The 18,652-nt window shown below is 46.8% G+C and overlaps 1 protein-coding gene across 1 annotated transcript; it reads left to right on the top strand.

Annotated features, from left to right (window-relative positions):
• Positions 1 to 1,655: 1,655 nt before the first annotated feature.
• On the top strand, positions 1,656 to 15,924 carry LOC140720263 (E3 ubiquitin-protein ligase TRIM69-like). Its single transcript, XM_073035134.1, has 7 exons — positions 1,656 to 1,695; positions 4,029 to 4,090; positions 4,750 to 4,845; positions 5,255 to 5,488; positions 6,695 to 6,717; positions 6,805 to 6,923; positions 15,722 to 15,924. The coding sequence occupies exons 1-7, from the start codon at positions 1,656 to 1,658 to the stop codon at positions 15,727 to 15,729; spliced, it is 582 nt and encodes a 193-aa protein (XP_072891235.1). The 3' UTR covers positions 15,730 to 15,924.
• Positions 15,925 to 18,652: the final 2,728 nt, after the last annotated feature.

The following is an 18,652-nucleotide window of genomic DNA, read 5'->3' on the forward strand; positions in this document are numbered from 1 at the left end:
ACAAATAACTAATCCTATAGTTAAACATACATTAAGAATATGGTTTCAATTTCGTAAATTCTTTGGCTTGAATAATCAAGCCCTATTATATCTAACTTCTTTTTCTAGCCCTCTTTTATGGACCAAGCCTTTGTGTTATGGAAAACAAAAGGTATAACATGTTTTCGTGATCTATTTTTAGATAACAGTTTTATGTCCTTTGAACAGCTATCCAGCCTAAAACTCTTTTTTTTTTTTAGATACTTGCAAGTTAGAAATTTCTTGAATGTTAGTATTTTCTGAAATTATGACCAGTGGACATTACAGAAAAAATTCTAGCTCTGAATCCTTGCCAGAAGGGTTAAGTAGCCATCATTTATCATATGATCATGAAAATACAGCCAGGAGTATCAGAAATAATTAAGAAGGAATGGGAAAAAGAACTTCACTGTCTTATACCCACTGAGCAGTGGGAGAAAATTTTACAATTAGTCAATTCTTCTTCTATTTGTGCTAAACATGCTTAATACAATTTAAGGTTGTTCATAGGGCTCACATATCCAAGGATAAACTCGCTCAATTTTATTCTTATGTTAATCCAACCAGTAACAGATGTCATTCTGAAGTCGCTTCATTGACCCACATGTTCTGGTCTTGCCCCTGTTTGCAAAATTATTGGAAAGATATTTTTGGTATTATTTCAACAGTTCTGAATATCAAATTGCAACCGCATCCTATTACTGCAATTTTCGGTTTACCAAAGGTGGATAATAGTCGTTTATCCCCCCTCAGCCCGGCGGATGATTGCATTTGTTACATTAATGGCTAGAAGATCTATCCTATTGAATTGGAAAGAAATTAATCCTCCAACTATATTTCAGTGGTTTTCTCAAACTATTTCTTGTTCGAGTTTAGAAAAATTACAAGTGTTGTCTTTGACCCTTCAGTTAAATATGAAGAAACTTGAAGACCATTTATTCAACATTTTCATATAAGCTAAACTGACTTTTCCTAAACCTTACTTTTATATAATGCAATGGCCCATGTCGGTTAGGTTTTTTTTTCATTTTTTTGGGGGGGGGGAAGTTTTCTTATTTTCTCCATTTTTTCTAACCACTATGAGTTTGGGAGGTTAATATCATCTATTTGTATTTATACTTTAACCTATTAATTATTTACCCTCAAGCTCTTTGTATTTATGTTTGTTTAAAAAGGACTATTCTGAGGAAAGGGCGGAATAGGCGCAACGGGCCGAGTGGCCAGGCATGCTCCTGTTACTTATTTTCTAAAGCACGAGTTTACCTTTGTGCCTTGTTCCCCCTTGGTTTTCAGCCGTTCGGATTGCACAGGGGAGCGGTGAGAGCTCCGGAGATCCATCGGCAGCCACTGCGTGGCAGCTCCCGTCTCCCAGCAGGAAGGGACGGGTCTGGGAGACAATTCCAGACAACAGGCCCCGATCCTCGGCGGGGAAAGGCCGGGCGCCCTCCGTGTCGCTGAAACATCTCACGGAATCTCCGCCGGTCTCTTCAGCTCTGCCTTCGAAAGGATTCGAGACCTGCCGGTGGTGCAGCCGAAACCCGAGGCGCAGCTCCCGGTCTCCGGCCTCACTCGGTCCCGGTTCCAAACACAGGCCCGGCCGGGCGCTCAGCGTCCCGCCCACTCACACCCCTCAGCCAATGAGAGCATCCGTCTCCCAGCACCGGTCGCTGATTGGCTGTGAGTGTGTGAGGACGGGCTGCTACTGGGAGCTGGAGATGTTAGTCACAGTTTGTTCTCAGAATTAAAGCAAGTTTCCCGAAACTCAAATTGCAAAATAAATTTTATTATCAGAGTCCAGATAAGTCACCACATACAACCCCGAGAAGCATTTTCCTGCAGACATACTTAGAAAAAGTATACAATAGTAACCATAACAGAAGCAGGCAGTGAAAGATCAGCCAGAGTGCTGAAGGTAATAAACTGTGCAAATACAGGGAAATAGCGATAAATAACAAGAGCATGAAATGACCGCAGCGGCTGCTGATGGATCTCCGGAGCTCTCACCGCTCCCCTGTGCAATCCGACAGGCTGAAGGCCAGGGGAGAACAAGGCGCAAATGTCAACTCGTGATTTAGGAAATAAGAAACAGGTGCAGGCGTTGTCATTCGGCCCGTTGCGCTGTTCTGCCCCTCACTCAGAACATGTCTGATCTTTGACCTCAGCGCCACTTTCCTGCAATGTTCCCAACATCGCCGAGCCCCTAAATATGACAGTTTAATTTAGGAAACTTGTGGAGAAAACTCCAAATATTCACCGCAATGTGTTGGGGAAATTTCTCCTCATCTCAGTCCTGCTGAGGTGATCTTGGATTTTGAGTTTGTGATCACTGGTTCCACTGCCCAGCCAGGAGAAACATCATTCCTGCCCCTACCCTGTAAATACCCTGTGAGACTGTGTCTGTCTCAGTCAGGAAGCTTCTCCATGTGAACCTTGTGTTAATGAAATTGGTGACAGTTCTTTCAGACCAGCAGCTTTGACCACAAGAACACCAGACAGTGGTCAGCACGGAATGTCCTGCAGTTACTGCAGGAGAAGGACTGGATGGACACAGTGGAGTGGTTCCCTGAGCAGACAGCCCAGACCATCTGGCAGAATGCCTCATCACCAGATCTCACCAACAGGCAGCAAGACCTCGCCTGTATTTCGGCGAGAGGGCCCCTCCCAGTCTGATCCTTGCTGCATGCCCGGAGATCACTCACACAGCGCGCTGCCCCGAGACTACTGCAGTGGAGACGAGAGGGCCCCTCCCAGCCTGATCCTTGCTGCATGCCCGGAGATCACTCCCACAGCGCGCTGCCCCGAGATTACTGCAGTGGAGACGAGACGGTCACTCGCCTCTTTGCGGACTGTGGGCTGGCGAAGATCTGTGTAGAAAGATGCAAGGGCCTGTGTCACAGCAGCTGCGTGACAGAAGGCTCACTGATCCTCGGGCTGTTCCCAGGATCCACAGGAAAACGGACAGCGAATGCTGCTGGAAGATCATCAACTCGGGGAAAGACGCTCGAAACTTGTTGGCCTGCCATCACATCGAGATGTCCGGAGAGCAGCGGTTCCCAACCTTGGGTCCACGGTTACTGGTATTGGTCTTTGGCATTAAAAAAATGTTTGGGAAACCCTGTCATACAGGAATGCTGCCGACAGACACATTCCAGTCTACAGGGACACCATTGGTACTACAGGGATCCTCTACACCGGACAGGGGGAGGCCGGGTTGGCTGAGGAAGCCTCACAGTTATTGTAGTAGTGAACCCGGGGTGGGGGGGGGGGGGACACATGGCTTCTCCTTTCAGCGCAGGACTTCAATCGTCTTCCCGGGGAAGGTCCTTCCGACCGCAGGGATGAGGCCTTTGGAGATTCAGCTGACGTTTTTCTCGCACTGGGTTTTTAAGAGATGGGGTTGCTGGCCATATGGCCAACCCTCCTCCGCTCGTAGCCGGGCTTAGACAGTCCATGGCCGCGTTTTCTTATCTGTTGCCTGTTTAATGTGTTTTTGATCCCATACTAAACATAGAAATGGCCAGAATTTCCACTGAACACATCCAGCAACATAATGTTCACTCCCTGAGACTGCAGCGCGCGTAGTGGACAATCGCGGTACTGCAGGGGATCAGCAACTCCCCGAAAGTGAAAGCATTCTGAATCAGGAAGTGCTGGAGTTAACATGGCTTCGAAAGGAGAGACCGAGAGTTTGAGCGAGGAGGTGATTTGTCCCGTCTGCCTGGAATTCTTCACCGATCCGGTTATACTGGAGTGTGGACACAACTTCTGTCGCTCTTGTATCACACGGTGTTGGGAAAGGGAGGAGAGAAACTCCTGCCCGGAATGTAGAGAGGAGTTTGCTGACCGCACCCTCAGGGTGAATCGGGCCTTAGCAAATCTGGCTGAAAAATTTCGAAATCTAAACCTGAATCCGAAAGGGAAGGAAAGTAAACGTCACTGCGAGGAACATGAGGAAGAACTGAAGCTGTTTTGTGAAACGGACAAGACACTGATCTGTGTGATCTGTGCAGTGGCGGAGGAACACAGAGAGCACCGCTTCAAGCCGGTTAAAGAAGCTGTTAAAAACTACACGGTAAAACTAACATTAATTTAATACTTAACGCATTTCCTTAACAAACACATCACTCTCTGCAACTTCCGCCATCTCCAACGGGATTCTAGCATCTCTCCGTCCCACAGCCCACCTCCTCACCCCGCAACTCTCCGCTCTCCATACGGATCGCGGTCCACGTCCTGTATCGCCCTGATCCACTCGCTCCTCCCCACTGATCTCCCTCCTGGCACCGACACCTGCAAACGGGACAAGTGGGACCTGACTCCTAACCTCCTCCCTCGTCACCATTCAGGGCCGCAAACAGCCCAGTTCCTCCCGTTTCTTCCATGGTCGATTGTCCTCTCGTACTAGATTCCTTCTTCTCTAGCCCTTTACCTCTCCCACCTATCTCCTCTCAGCTTCTCACTTCATCACCCTCCCCCACGTCCCCCCTCACGTTGTGTTACCTGTCACCTGTCAGCTGGTTCTCATCCCCAACCTTTATATTCTGGCTTCTGTCCCATTCCTTCCCAGTCCTGATGAAGGGTCTCATCCCGGAACACCGGCTGTTTATTTCCCCTGAATAGATGCTGCCTGACTCACTGAGTTCCTCCGGCATTTTGTGTGATAATCGGGTTTGATCACCGGTTTCTTTTGATGCATCTTTGTTTCTATTTCCTTCACTCTCTGACTTCCAGGATCAGCTAAAATCTTCCTTAGACTCTCTCACAAAAAAGAAATCAGACTTCCAGGAAAAGGAGCAGCAACAGAAAGAGAAGATTTCCGGAGTTCGGGTGAGGCTTCCTGGGCGGAATTTCTGATATTACTGTCGAGTTTTGCTCTATTTAATGCAGAATAGCAGAGTATCGCAGCTCCAGTGACCTGGGTTTGATCCTGACCTCTGGTGCTGTCTGTGTGGAGTTTGCATGCTCTCCCTGTGGCCACGAGAGACTCGGACACATCCCAACGACATGACGGATGAATGGCTAATTACCGTTAACCCTGTGAAGGTGGGGTGGGTGTGCGTGAATCAGATGGGAGCTTATGGGTCATAAGTGAGAATAGGTTTCAGGAAAACGTGAGGGAATGGTGTTGACGGGAATGCACTCAGAAGTAGCATGGACTCCAATAGACCGAACTTAACGACAAAAGGAAACAGAGCACAGCAGTGCAGAATATTAATCTTCACCTTTCATTCAACAGGAACAGTCACACAGCCTTCAGTCCCACATCACATCCCAGTTTGCTGAACTGCGCCAGATTATCACTGAGAAAGAGCAGAGCTTCCTCAGGGATCTCAGGGAAGAAGAGAAGAGGATTCTCGACACAATGGAGAAAAATCTTCGAGAGATTCAAGAGAATATAAGGATTATTCAGGAGGAAATCACTAAGTTAAAGGAACAGATGGATCAAAAAGACAGTGTGATATTTCTCAAGGTGAGGGATTATATTTCAATTTGTTTCTGTCAAATTGAACTAAATGAACAGTGGTATATTTGAAATAAACACAGCACCGAGGCCAATTCTAACAAATCAATTGTCGCAGTGAAGGTCAAGTCTCTGGATGCTTTCAAGAGAGAGTTAGATAGAGCTCTTATAGATAGTGCGGTCAAGGGATATGGGGAGAGGGCAGGTACAGGGTACTGACTGTGTATGATCAGCCATGATCACAGTGAATGGCGGTGCTGGCTAGAAGGGCCGAGTAGCCTACTCCTGCACCTATTGTCTATTGTCCCAAAACTGAACTTCCACAACTTCTGTACATCCCAGGACAGAATGCAATCTTTTCTGAAATGATTTACTCTGATTATAACACAGAGCTGCTGACTGTTTCCTTAATTACCGCATTAAATATCCTCTAAAACTCCCATTAACACCCAGTTCCAGTCACAGGCTGTGAGTGTGTCTGGTGCGGTGGGTGTGAGGGTCTCTCTGTCAATCAGTGAGAACAAAGAATGTGACCCGCACACCAGACATATCCTCCATAACTGGTTTCCGTCAGATTACGGAAAATTTCACTGTCTCTACTTCTTCGGATAAGTTTACATGGGATTGTGTCCCATTCTCCGTCATGAGCAGGCCATTCGGTCCATCTTCTCCTACCAATTACCCTCGGCACAATCCTCCGGCCACTTACTCAACACAACCAGCAACAGTGCCCTGAACTCCCTGGTCCCTCACGTGTTTATCCAGCCTCCCCATTACATTCAATCTCTGCTGTTCCATTTCAACCACTCCTGTGGCACTGAGTTCCACATCCTCCTCACTAAATTTCTAGTGGAATTTGTTAAAATCCATCTGGAATTACATCTCCCCACAAGTCTCCCCATAAATAGAGGTACTTCCTCCACCCACACACAATCACATACATCACTGATCTTAAATTCCTCCATCCTATCACACTGACGTCATATCCAGATGATAATGCACAGCCTGTCCTGTCTTCACTGTAAGTTTCATCCTCTCAGTAATGGTCTGACATTCAGAAACTTTCCTTGTAAGTTACCCCGTGGTTCGGTATTGTCCGTGTGTGTGAGTGATTCCGGGAGTGGGAATTTTCAACAATTTGTAATGATTTGGATGAAATTCAGGATGTGGACAGTAAGTCCAAGTGTAATCAGATTTGTGTTTTATTTATTTCAGCAGGAAGCTCGTCGGAACAGAAGGTAGGACATGCTCTTTACTGAAACCCTGTATGGATTTGTAAAATAGTTCAGAACTGCAATTTCTAACCAGCAGTTTAATATTTACAGGATTAATGACGATGTTCAGGAATTGTCAGTGACAGATGAGACCCTACCGGTTGAAAAATTCGATCACCCCTATTGGTTGAAAACAGTGCTGAGAGAAACGCTTGATGCTATTAATCGAGGTAAAACTTACAAAGATTCATTTCTCCTTGTTTATAAAGCTCAATTTAGTTCCAATTTGATGCAAAGATTGTCTGTAATACTGGGCTGAAGGGGAACTGAAGTTTATTCCACATCAACCCCACCGACTGGGAGGCATCACTGTCACATGGTCAGCTGGAGATGTCAGACCCCTGAACACACCAGCACAGGGTCACAATACAACCAATACACGGGACTGGCAGATGAACCACCCTGTCCTGATCCCAGGCAAACGCACTAACACACCAGGACATGAGTTTGGATCTACCAGAGGAACTGGGAATTTAATACTGATGATAATATTGTAGGGAATAAAAGCAGGTATCAGTGTGGTGACAGGGATTGTCAGGAAAATACACAAGTCGTTCATGTGCCCTGTGAGTGCAGACTCTGATTGATGCAGGTCTTCCTCCTTCCGGATCAGCATCTCTGACTGTTGTTAGAGGCAGAAGAGGGGAGTGGTCGTGATCGGGGACTGAATCGCCAGGGGAACAGACAGGAGAATCTATTGATGTGAACGGGAAATAAGGTGGATGATCTTGTTGCACTATTACCGATTGTCAGGTATCACGGAATCATTGCTGAAGGATTGTTGTAGTTGGAATCTGAATGTCCAAGTTTACACAATGTATCGGTGGAAGGAAGGAAGGCCGATGGGGTGGTGTGGCTCTACTGGTAAATCAGCAGCAAGATGTGACATAGGATTGGAAGATGTTGAATCTTTTGGGTTGAGGTAAGGAACTGCAAAAGTAAAAATGATTCTGACAGCAGTCATATACAGGCCTCCCAACAGTCAGTGGGTTGTGGCCCACAGATTACAACTGGAAATAGAAAAGGCTGATGAAAAGGACAATGTTATGATAATCATGGGAGATTTCAACATGCAGGGCAATTGGGAAAATCAGGTTGGTAAAGGATCTCAAGAGAGTGAGTTTGTTGAATGCAGTGTGGTGGCTTTCTAGAGCAGTTAGTCGTTGAGCCTACTCGGGGAACAGCTCTACTGGATTGGTGTTATGTATTGAACCAGAGGTGAGTAGTTAAAAGAAACCTTAGGAGGCAGTGCTCACAACATGACTGAGTTCAACTTGAAATTTGATCAGGAGAAAGTCTAACATTGTAGTATTTCAGAGGAGTGAAAGAAATTACAGTGGACTGAGAGAGGAGTTGGCCAAAGCAAATTGGAAGGAGATGCTGGCAGGGATGAGAGCAGAACAGAAATGGTGTCAGTTTCTGGGAAAATGAGGAAGGTGAAGGACAGATGTATTCCAAAAATGAATAAATACTCAAATGGCAAAATAGTACAACCTAAAGGTTAACATGCAGGTATAGTCAGTGGTGAGGAAGGCAAATCCAATGTTAGCATTCAATTCAAGGGGTTTAGATAGCATTCAATCCAAGAGCAGGGATGTGATGCTGAGGCTTTATAAGGCACTGGTGAAGCCTCACCTTGAGTATTGTGAACAGTTTTGGGCTCCTCATCTAAGAAAAGATGTTCTGGCATTGCAGAAGGTTCATTTCATAAGGATGATTCCAGGAATGAAAGGGTTATCATACGAGGAACGTTTGATAGCTCTGTGTCTGTACTCGCTGGAATTTAGAAAGATGAGGGGGGATCTCATTGAAACCTTTCGAATGTTGAAAGTCCTAGACAGAGTAGATGTGGAAAGGATGTTTCCCATGGTGGTGGAGTTTAGGACAAGAGGGCACAGCCTCAAGATAGAGGGGGGTCTATTTAAAACAGATGCGGGGAAATTTGAGCCAGCAGCTGGTGAAATTGTGGAACTTGTTGGGTGTATTTAAGGCAGAGCTTGATAGGTTCTAGATTGGACACAGTATCAATGGTTACGGGGAGAAGACCAGGTAGTGGGGCTGAGGAGGGAAAAAAAGGATCAGCCATGATTGAATGGCGGAGCAGACTCGATAGGCAAATGGCCTAATTCTGCTCGTATGTCTTATGGTGATCAGACCACTACATTGAAGCATTGTGAGAATGAGCTCGGACACAACGACAAGCATTGACATGGGTCAAGATTTCATCTCGGGAGAAGCACACACAGAATAACCGGCCTGGCAAAGCTCCCTCACACACATACACAGGAAGGACTGGCAGATTGTAGTCAGAGCCTCAGCAATGTACGTTGTTATTTCCCTCAGTAACCTGGAAACCAATCTCTTCAGAGACAGTCATTTATTCATTTAAACAACTCAACACACCAGACATGTGATGACACACTGTAACATACAAATTCTTCAATGTGCACACTCTCCTTCAATATGTATACCACCACACGGATATTTACCACAATCAACACACAGACACACACACACACACACACACACACACACACACACACACACACACACACACACACACACACACACACACACACACACACACACACAGGGATATACTATCAGAGTGTGACACACTGCCACAGAAATAGGCACAAATTCCCATTTAGGATTGAAATCTGCCGTCCTTACCCAGTCTGTCTGTTCTGTGGCACTGAGCTGCCCTCTGACGTGACGTCACATCAACACTTCACAGACAGATTCCGGGGTGAGATTCCTCAGGAGGATGATCTCGGAGGGTTTGACGGATGTTGAAATCACGGCCCACTTCATCAATTTCTTCTTGAGCATGGCCCATTTGTGTGTGTTTGCCCCCCCCCCCATCCCTCTAACCATTTCCCATCTGTGTACCTGCCCAAATTTATTTTAAAATATTTTATTTTTACCTGTTTCTACAGCATCTGAGGGCAAATTCCATTTACCAACCTCCCTCTCTATGAGAATGTTACCCGATAGACCACTCATAAAAATTTCCCGTCTGACTTTCAATCTGAGGCCTCTGGTTCTGTACTCCCATTTCTTGGAAAAAGAAACGTTATTTAAGTTCCTTATGAATTATTTACCTCGATAAGGGGTCATACCTGAACACCCTACACTACAGCTGAATAGCCCAAGCTTATCCACTCTCTGCTTTTAACCCAAGCCCCCAGTCCTGGTAACATCCTCTTGAAGCCTCCTGTCCAGTGTAATGACATCCTCCCCATATTCGGGAACCGGAAATGCAGACAATGCTCCAAGTGTGGTCTATCATCGACATCAAAGGCCTTGCTGAATTTCATGTGGACAGTGTGGAATAGGCTGATGAATACAGGACTGAAGGTATTTTTTAGATTGGGACAAGAAGGGCGGCGTGGGAGCTAAATTCTGAAGGAAGGCAGTTTTTAAAAAAAATTGCGTACAAGAACGGTGAGACTGCGCAGGACAGCGCGGAGAGTTTAAAAAGATGACCACCCTATACAGCGGGCAGCGGAGTGGGTGGCAGCAGAGTGTAGGGCTTTGGCTCAACGGGCTTAGGCGGTAATGGGAAGAGGCGAGAGCGAGGAACCGACTCTTTTTCTCCCCTTGGCAAATCGGCCCGGACGGACGGGGGAATAGCAGGCCACATTAGCGAACGGTTTAAAAAGTTCGTGTGTTTGGCGAAGTAAGTGGGTGTGTAGACCTATCTTTCTTTGTTTCATTCCTGTAGAATTAGGTAGCATGTCTGCAGGGTTAGTGCTTTGTTCAGGGTGTCAGATGTGGGAATCCTGGGAGACCTCCAGCCTCCCTGATAGCCACATCTGCACCAGGTGAACCGAGATTCAGCTCCTCGGAGACTGTGTTAGGGATCTGGAGCTGCAGCTTGATGACCTACTGCTTATTAGAGAAAATGAAGAGGTGATAGACAGGAGCTACAGGGAGGTAGTCATCCCTAGGCTACAGGGGTCAGAAAACTGGGTGACTGTCAGGAGAGGGAAGGGAAATGCCCGGATAGTGGAGAGCACCCCTGTGGCTGCCCCCCTCAGCAACAAGTATATCGTTTCGGATGCTGTTGAGGGGGATGACCTGACAGGGGACGGCCACGATGACCGGGTCTCTGGCACTGAGCCTGGCGCTGTTGTGCAGGAGGGAAGGAGGGAGAAGAGGAATGCGGTAGTCATAGGGGATTCCATAGTCAGGGGAACAGACAGGAGATTCTGTGAGCCTGGTAGAGATACCCGCATGGTGTGCTGCCTCCCAGGTGCCAGGGTACGGGATGTCTCGAATCGGGTCCAGGATATTCTGAAGGGAGAGGGCGAGCAGCCAGCTGTCTTGGTACATGTTGGTACCAATGACATAGCGAGGAAAACGGAGGAGGTCCTGAAGAGAGATTTCCAGGAGTTAGGAATGAAGCTGAGAAGCAGGACCTCCAGGGTAGTAATCTCAGGATTGCTACCTGTGCCACGTGCTAGTGAGGGCAAGAATAGTAGGATCAGGCAGATGAATGCGTGGCTGAGAGACTGGTGCATGGGGCAGGGCTTCAGATTCTTGGATCATTGGGATCTCTTTAGGGCGAAGTATTACCTGTTCAAAAAGGACGGGTTACACCTGAACCATAGCGGGAATGTTTAATAGAGCTGTTAGGGAGGGTTTAAACTAATTTGGAAGGGGTATGGGAAACCGGAATGATAGAGTAGAGGAGGGGCAAAACAGAAATAAATCTAAGATAGTGAGCAGTAAAGATGTCAGGAAGGACAGGCAGGTGATGGGGCAAATTTGCAGCCAATGGGATGAGTTGAAGTGCAATCAAATCAAAAAGTATCAAATACTGGACTTAAGGTGTTATACTTAAATACACACAGCATAAGGAATAAGGTGGATGATCTTGTTGTACAGCTACAGATTGGCAGGTATAATTTTGTGGCCATCACTGAGACGTGGCTAAAGGATGCATGTCTCTGAGAGCTGAACGTCCAAGGATACACGGTGTATCGGAAGGATAGGCAGGTAGGCAGAGGGGGTGGCGTGGCTTTATTGGTAAGAAATGATATTAAATCATTAGAAAGAGGTGACATAGGATCGGAAGGTGCAGAATCTTTCTGGGTTGAGCTAAGAAATCGTAGGGGTAAAAGGACCCTGACGGCTGTTATATACAGGCCTCCTAACAGCTGCAGTGAGGTGGACTACAAATTACAACAGGAAATAGAAAAGGTTTGCCAGAAAGGCAGTTTTATGATAATTGTGGGGGATTTTAACATGCGAGTGGATTGGGAAAATCAGGTCGACACTGGATCTCAAAACAGAGAATTTGTAGAATGTCTACGAGATGGCTTTTCAGAACAGCTTGTTGTTGAGCCCACTAGTGGATCAGAGGTACTGGATTGGATATAGTGTAATGACCCAGAGGTGATTAGAGAGACTGAGTTGAAGGAACCGTTAGGAGGCAGTGATCGTAACATGATTGAGTTCACTGTGAAATTTGAGAAAGAGAAGCCGAGATCCGATGTGTCGGTATTTCAATGGAGTAAAGGAAATTACAGTGGCACGAGAGAGGAACTGGCCAAATTTGACTGGAAAGGGACACGCGGGAGGATGGCAGAGCAGCAGTGGCTGGAGTTTATGTGAGAAGTGAGGAAGGTGCGAGACAGATATATTCCAAAAAAGGAAGAAATCTTCAAATGGAAAAAGGTTGCGACCGTGGCTGACAAGAGAAGTCAAAGCCAAAGTAAAAGCAAAGGAGAGGGCATTCAAGGAAGCAAAAATTAGTGGGAAGACAGAGGATTGGGAAGTTTTTAAAAGCTTACAAAAGGAAACTAAGAAGGCCATTAAGAGGGAAAAGATGAACTATGAAAGGAAGCTAGCAAATAATATCAGAGAAGATACTAAAAGCTTTGTCGTATATAAAGAATAAAAAACGGGTGAGAGTGGATATAGGACCGATAGAAAATGATGCTGGAGAAATTGTAATGGGAGATAAGGAGATGGCTGAGGAACTGAACGAGTACTTGCATCAGTCCTCACTGAGGAAGATATCAGCAGTGTACTGGACACTCAAGGGTGTCAGGGAAGAGAAATGTGTGCAGTCACAATTACGACAGAGAAAGTACTCAGGAAGCTGAATAGTCTAAGGGTAGATAAATCTCCAGGACCAGATGGAATGCGCCCTTGTGTTTTGAAGGAAGTAGCTGTGGAGATCGCGGAGGCATTAGCAATGATCTTTCAAAAGTCAATAGATTCTGACATGGTTACGGAGGAGTGGAAGATTGTAAATGCCACTCTGGTATTTAAGAAAGGGGCAAGGAAGCAAAAAGTAAATTATAGACCTGTTAGTTTGAGAAATGGTTGGGAAGTTTCTGGAGTCAATTGTCAAGGATGAGGTTACTGAGTACCTGGAGGCATATGACAAGATAGGCCAAACTCAGCATGGTTTCCTTAAAGGAAAATCCTGCCTGACAAACCCATTGAATTTTTTTGAGGAAATTACAAGTAGGCTAGACAAGGCAGATGCAGTGGATGTTGTGTATTTGGATTTTCAGAAGGCCTTTGACAAGGTGGCACACATGAGGCTGCTAAACAAGATAAGAGCCCATGGAATTACTGGAAAGTTACATATGTGGATAGAACGTTGGCTGATTGGCAGGAAACAGAGCGTGGGAATAAAGGAACCTATTCTGGTTGTCTGCCTGTTACCAGTGGTGTTCCACAGTGGTCCGTGTTGGGGCCTCTTTTTACGTTGTATATCAACAACTTGGATTATGGAATAGATGGCCTTGTGGCTAAGTTTGCTGATGATACAAAGATAGGTGGAGGGGACGGTAGTGCTGAGGAAACAGAGAATCTCTGCAGAGAGACTTGGATAGATTGGGAGACTGGTCAAAGAAGTGGCAAATGAAATACAATGTTGAAAAGTGTATGGTCATGCACTTTGGTAGAAGAAAGAAATGGGCAGACTATTATTTAAATGGAGAGAAAATTCAAAGTCCTGAGATGCAACGGAACTTGGGAGTGCTCGTGCAGGATACCCTTAAGGTTAACCTCCAGGTTGAGTTGGTGGTGAAGAAGTTGAATGCAATGTTGGCATTCATTTCTAGAGGAATAGAGTATAGGAGCAGGGATGTGATGTTGAGGCTCTATAAGGAACTGGTAAGACCTCACTTGGAATACTGTGTGCAGTTTTGGGCTGCTTATTTAAGAAAGGATATTCTGACATTGGAGAGGGTTCAGAGAAGATTCACTAGAATGATTCCTGGAATGAGAGGGTTGAGATATGAGGAACATTTGACCGCTCTTGGACTGTACTCCGTGGAGTTTAGAAGAATGAGGGGGAAGTTCACAGAAACATTTTGAATGTTAAAAGGCATAGACAGAGTGGATGTGGCCAAGTTGTTTCCCATGGTGGGGGAGTCTAGTACGAGAGAGCATGACTTAATGATTGAAGGGTGCCCATTCAGAAAAGTGATGCAAAGAAATTTTTTTAGCCAGAGTGTGGTGAATCTGTGAATTTCTTGCGGCAGTGGAGGCCAGGTCATTGGGTGTATTTAAGACAGAGATTGATAGGTATGTGAGTAGCCAGGGCATCATAGGTCATGGTGAGACGGTGGGAGAGTGGGACTAAATGGGAGAATGGATCAGCTCATGATCAAATGGTGGAGCAGATTCGAAGGGCCGAATGGCCGGCTTCTGCTGCTTTGTCTTATGGTCTTATTTGAATGCACCAGTATACGTAATAAGGATCTTGTAGCACAGGTAGAGTTTGACAGGTACAAACTTAGGCAGGTATGACTTTGGTCGAAGGAATAAAGGCATAGACAATTCTGTAAACAGGGCGAAATTCAAAAATCAGAGGTGCAAAGGGACATGGGTGTCCTTGTGCAGGATTCCCTGAAGGTTAACTTGCAGTTTGTGTCAGTGGTAAGATTGGCAAACTCAATGTTTGCTTTCATTTCGAGAGGATTAGAGTACAAGAGCAAGGATGTAATTCTGAGGTTTTATAAGGCATTCGTCAGACCACACTTGGAGTATTGTGAGCAGTTTTGGGTCCCTTCTATTGGAAAACATGTGCTGGCATTGGAGGGGGTGCAGAAGATTCACAAGAATAATTCTGGGAATGAAAGAGTTAACATATGAGGAGTGTTTGATGGTTCTGGGCCTGTACTCATGGGTGTTTAGAAGAATGGCTGCTTTATTATCCCTCTCAACCCTATTCTCCCGCCTCCACCCCATAACTTTTGAGACTCTGACTGATCAAGAAGTTTACTTATTAACTTCTGCTTTAAAAATCAAGCAGGAGAAAATCTGCAGATGCTGGTATTCCAAGCTGCACAGGTCCTGATGAAGGGTCTCGCCAGATCTCTCTGACACCTGACTGGAGAGAGTTGATGTTGGGAGGATGTGGGTGGGTCGAGAACGGTAAGCACAGCCTCCGACTATAGGGATGTCCATTTAGGACAGAGATGAGAAGGAATTCCTTTATCCACAGGATAGTGAATCTGCCACAGGCAGCTGTGGAGGCCAAATAATTGAGTATATTTAAAGCAGAGTAACACACACAAATTGCTGGGGGAACTTCAGTCCGGGAAGTTTCTATGGAAGAGAATAAACAGTCCACGGTTTAGACTGAAACACTTCATCAGGACCTGTGTTGCTTAAGGGTTCCTGCAAATTCATCCCCTGTCTAAATGAGGGGCTGCGAGGGATGGGGTTCTGGGAAAGGGGACAAAGTCATCCTCATCTCCCATCTTTGCCCCCTCCAGCTTCTCATTACGTCTACACACACAGTTCACCCACATTCTTTCCACCCCTCCCCCTCCTGGTTCTATCTGCCATTCATCTCTCCCCTACTGGTTCCCATTATCACCTCCTTTACTGTCTCAAACCATCACACTCCCCCACTTCACACTCAGAAATGAATGTGAACATTGTATGAAGGGCCTGTTCCTGTGCTGTACTGTTCTATGTTCTCTGTTCCCAGTTTCGTAGAATGAGAAGAGATCTCATGGAAACACAAAATTCTTTCAGGAGTCAACAGGCAGGAGTGAGGGAGGATGTTTCCCCTGTCTGAGGAGTCAAGGGCCAGGGGTCTCTCTGCTCTCCGTCCAGCGGAAATCCCCCCCGATCCCCGTCCCCGGGTCAGCGCCGGCCCAATCTCCCCCCCTCCCCGATCTCCGGGGCCGCGCTGCCCGAATGTCCCCCCGATCCCCGGGGCCGCGCTGCCCGAGTCTCCCCTCCGATCCTCGGGGCCGTGCTGCCCGAGTCTCCCCTCCGATCCTTGGGGCCGCGCTGCCCGAGTCTCCCCTCCGATCCTCGGGGCCGCGCTGTCCGACTCTCCCCTCGATCCCCGGGGCCGCGCTGCCCGAGTCTCCCCCCGATCCCCGGGGCCCCGCTGCCCGAGTCTCCCCTCCGATCCTCGGGGCCGCGCTGTCCGACTCTCCCCTCGATCCCCGGGGCCGCGCTGTCCGAGTCTCCCCCCGATCCCCGGGGCCCCGCTGCCCGAGTCTCCCCCCGATCCCCGGGGCCGCGCTGTCCGAGTCTCCCCTCGATCCCCGGGGCCCCGCTGCCCGAGTCTCCCCCCGATCCCCGGGGCCCCGCTGCCCGACTCTCCCCCCGATCCCCGGTGCCGCGCTGCCCGTGTCTCCCCCCGATCCCCGGGGCCTCGCTGCCCGAGTCTCCCCCCGATCCCCGGGGCCGCGCTGTCCGAGTCTCCCCCCGATCCCCGGGGCCGCGCTGCCCGAGTCTCCCCCCGATCCCCGGGGACTCTCTAATTCTCTGCTTCTCCCCCCAGTCTCTGTCACCCTGGATGTGGAAACGGCGAATCCGTATCTCGAGGTGTCTGAGGATCGGAAGAGTGTGAGACGGACCCAGACCCGGAGGAATCTCCCTGACACCGGGAAGAGATTCACAAACTGCTTTTGTGTGCTGGGATCGGAGGGATTCACATCGGGGAGACATTACTGGGAGGTGGAGGTGACGGGGAGTCGGGACTGGTGTCTGGGAGTCGCCGCAGAGTCTGTGAAGAGGAAGGGATGGGTCAGACTGATTCCGGAGTCCGGATTCTGGGTCATCAGGCGGTATGGTGACGTGTTATATCGGGATTATGACGTGTACCGTGATCTCACCTCCCCCGAGTCCCGTCTCGCTGCCGGTCCCATCCCCGGGAGAGTGGGAGTTTATCTCAGTTACGAGTCCGGGTCAGTTTCTTTTTACAACGCGGAGACCAAGTCCCGTCTCCACACCTTCACCGGGAATAAATTCACGGAGAAACTTTATCCTTTCTTCGCGACCTGGGATGAAAACCAGTGGCTGAGAATCTGCTCCGGTTCCGCTCCGGGTCTGTAAACGGGTTGGGTCCCGGGACCGGCGTCAGGAGTAAAGTCCCTGTAAATATAAATGTGCGGAGAGTGCAGCTAAATACGTGGCTAAGGAGATGGTGCAGGAGGGAGGGCTTCATGTTTCTGGACAATTGGGCTTTGTTCCCGGGAAGGTGGGGTCTGTTCCGACGGGACGGTTTGCCCCTGAACTGGAGGGGGACTAACATTCTTGAGGGTAGATTTGCCAGTGCTGCTCGGAGGGGGGGGGGGGGCGGGGGAGGGGGTTAAACTAGATTTGCAGAGGGAGGGGAACCAGAGTGTTAGAGCAGATAGTGAGGTGGAGGAGGATAAAGGTCATGCGAGGACTGCATGTATAGACAGAAATCAAAGGTTTGTACATTAGGTTGTAAATTAATTTTCAGAGCTTTAGAAATTGTAGAAAATAAAGATTTTCAAAAAGATTTTGATGAAGAACATGACCAGAACATATGTGAAAAATTGGCTACTTCAGTTTTACACCTATCGCAATAATTGTCTATGTTAGGAAATATTTTGGATAGTCTCTCCTTTGTTAAATAGTAACAGTGAACAATTTTAAATTGAATTAAACACTGATTGGTTCATATTAAAGAAGAATTGACCATCTTCATTAACAAAGGTCATATTAAGTTCTCTCTCCCAAACTTATTTAATCTTTAGTGATTAAGGGGATCTGTTTTTTTTTTGCAGATTTATTTATTTTTATTATCATTTATTTTGTGATGGTCCATTGATGACATTTGAAGAGTTAATTAGCAAATATTCTCTCTCATACACACTTACTGCAATATCTTCAGGTTAGAGATTTTTACAAAAATAATTATCTCAGTTTCCATATATGCAAGAATCTGATTTGTTGGATACTATATTGAATATGAATCCTTCAGTAAGAGAATTTGTAATTCTCATTGTAGAATTTATAATTTATTTTTAATACATTAATACAAAAAGATAACCTCCCACCTAAGGTTTATACATGATAGAAATATTCGTTGTTTCAGACGTGATAGAGGGGGAGGGATGAAAGGGGGAGGAGTGGCATTACTAGTCAGGGAAAATATCACAGCTGTGCGTAGACAGGACAGACCAGAGGGCTTGTCTACAGAGGCCATATGGGTGGAGCTGAGGAACGGGAAAGGTGTGACCACACTAATAGGAGTGTATTGTAGACCGCCCAATAGACAGAGAGAATTGGAGGAGCAAATCTGTATAAAGATAGAAGACCGATGTAAGAAACAGGAAGTTGTAATAGTAGGGGATTTTACCTTTCCACATATTGACTGGGACTCCCAAACTGTAAAAGGGCTAGATGGCTTGGAGTGTGTGAAATGTTTTCAGGGAAGTTTTCTAAATCAATATATAGAGGTACCTACGAGAGAGGATGTAATACTTGATCTCCTATTAGGAAACCAGACAGTCAGGTGACAGAAGTATGTGTAGGCGAACATTTTGGGTCCAGTGACCATAATGTCATTAGTTTCAAGTTAATCATGGATAAGGATGGGTCTGGTCCTTGAGTTGAGGTTCTAAATTGGAGAAGGGCTAATTTTGTGGAA

Source organism: Hemitrygon akajei, unplaced genomic scaffold (assembly GCF_048418815.1).
Source record: "Hemitrygon akajei unplaced genomic scaffold, sHemAka1.3 Scf000039, whole genome shotgun sequence".
Taxonomy (NCBI): domain Eukaryota; kingdom Metazoa; phylum Chordata; class Chondrichthyes; order Myliobatiformes; family Dasyatidae; genus Hemitrygon; species Hemitrygon akajei.

Bases quoted from the DNA above. Each gene is read 5' to 3' on its own strand.
- LOC140720263 (XM_073035134.1), top strand. From the start codon at position 1,656: ATGAGAGCATCCGTCTCCCAGCACCGGTCGCTGATTGGCT. The intron at 4,846-5,254 runs GTGAGGCTTCCT...TTCATTCAACAG, and splicing joins AGAAGATTTCCGGAGTTCGG to GAACAGTCACACAGCCTTCA. The intron at 5,489-6,694 runs GTGAGGGATTAT...TATTTATTTCAG, and splicing joins ACAGTGTGATATTTCTCAAG to CAGGAAGCTCGTCGGAACAG.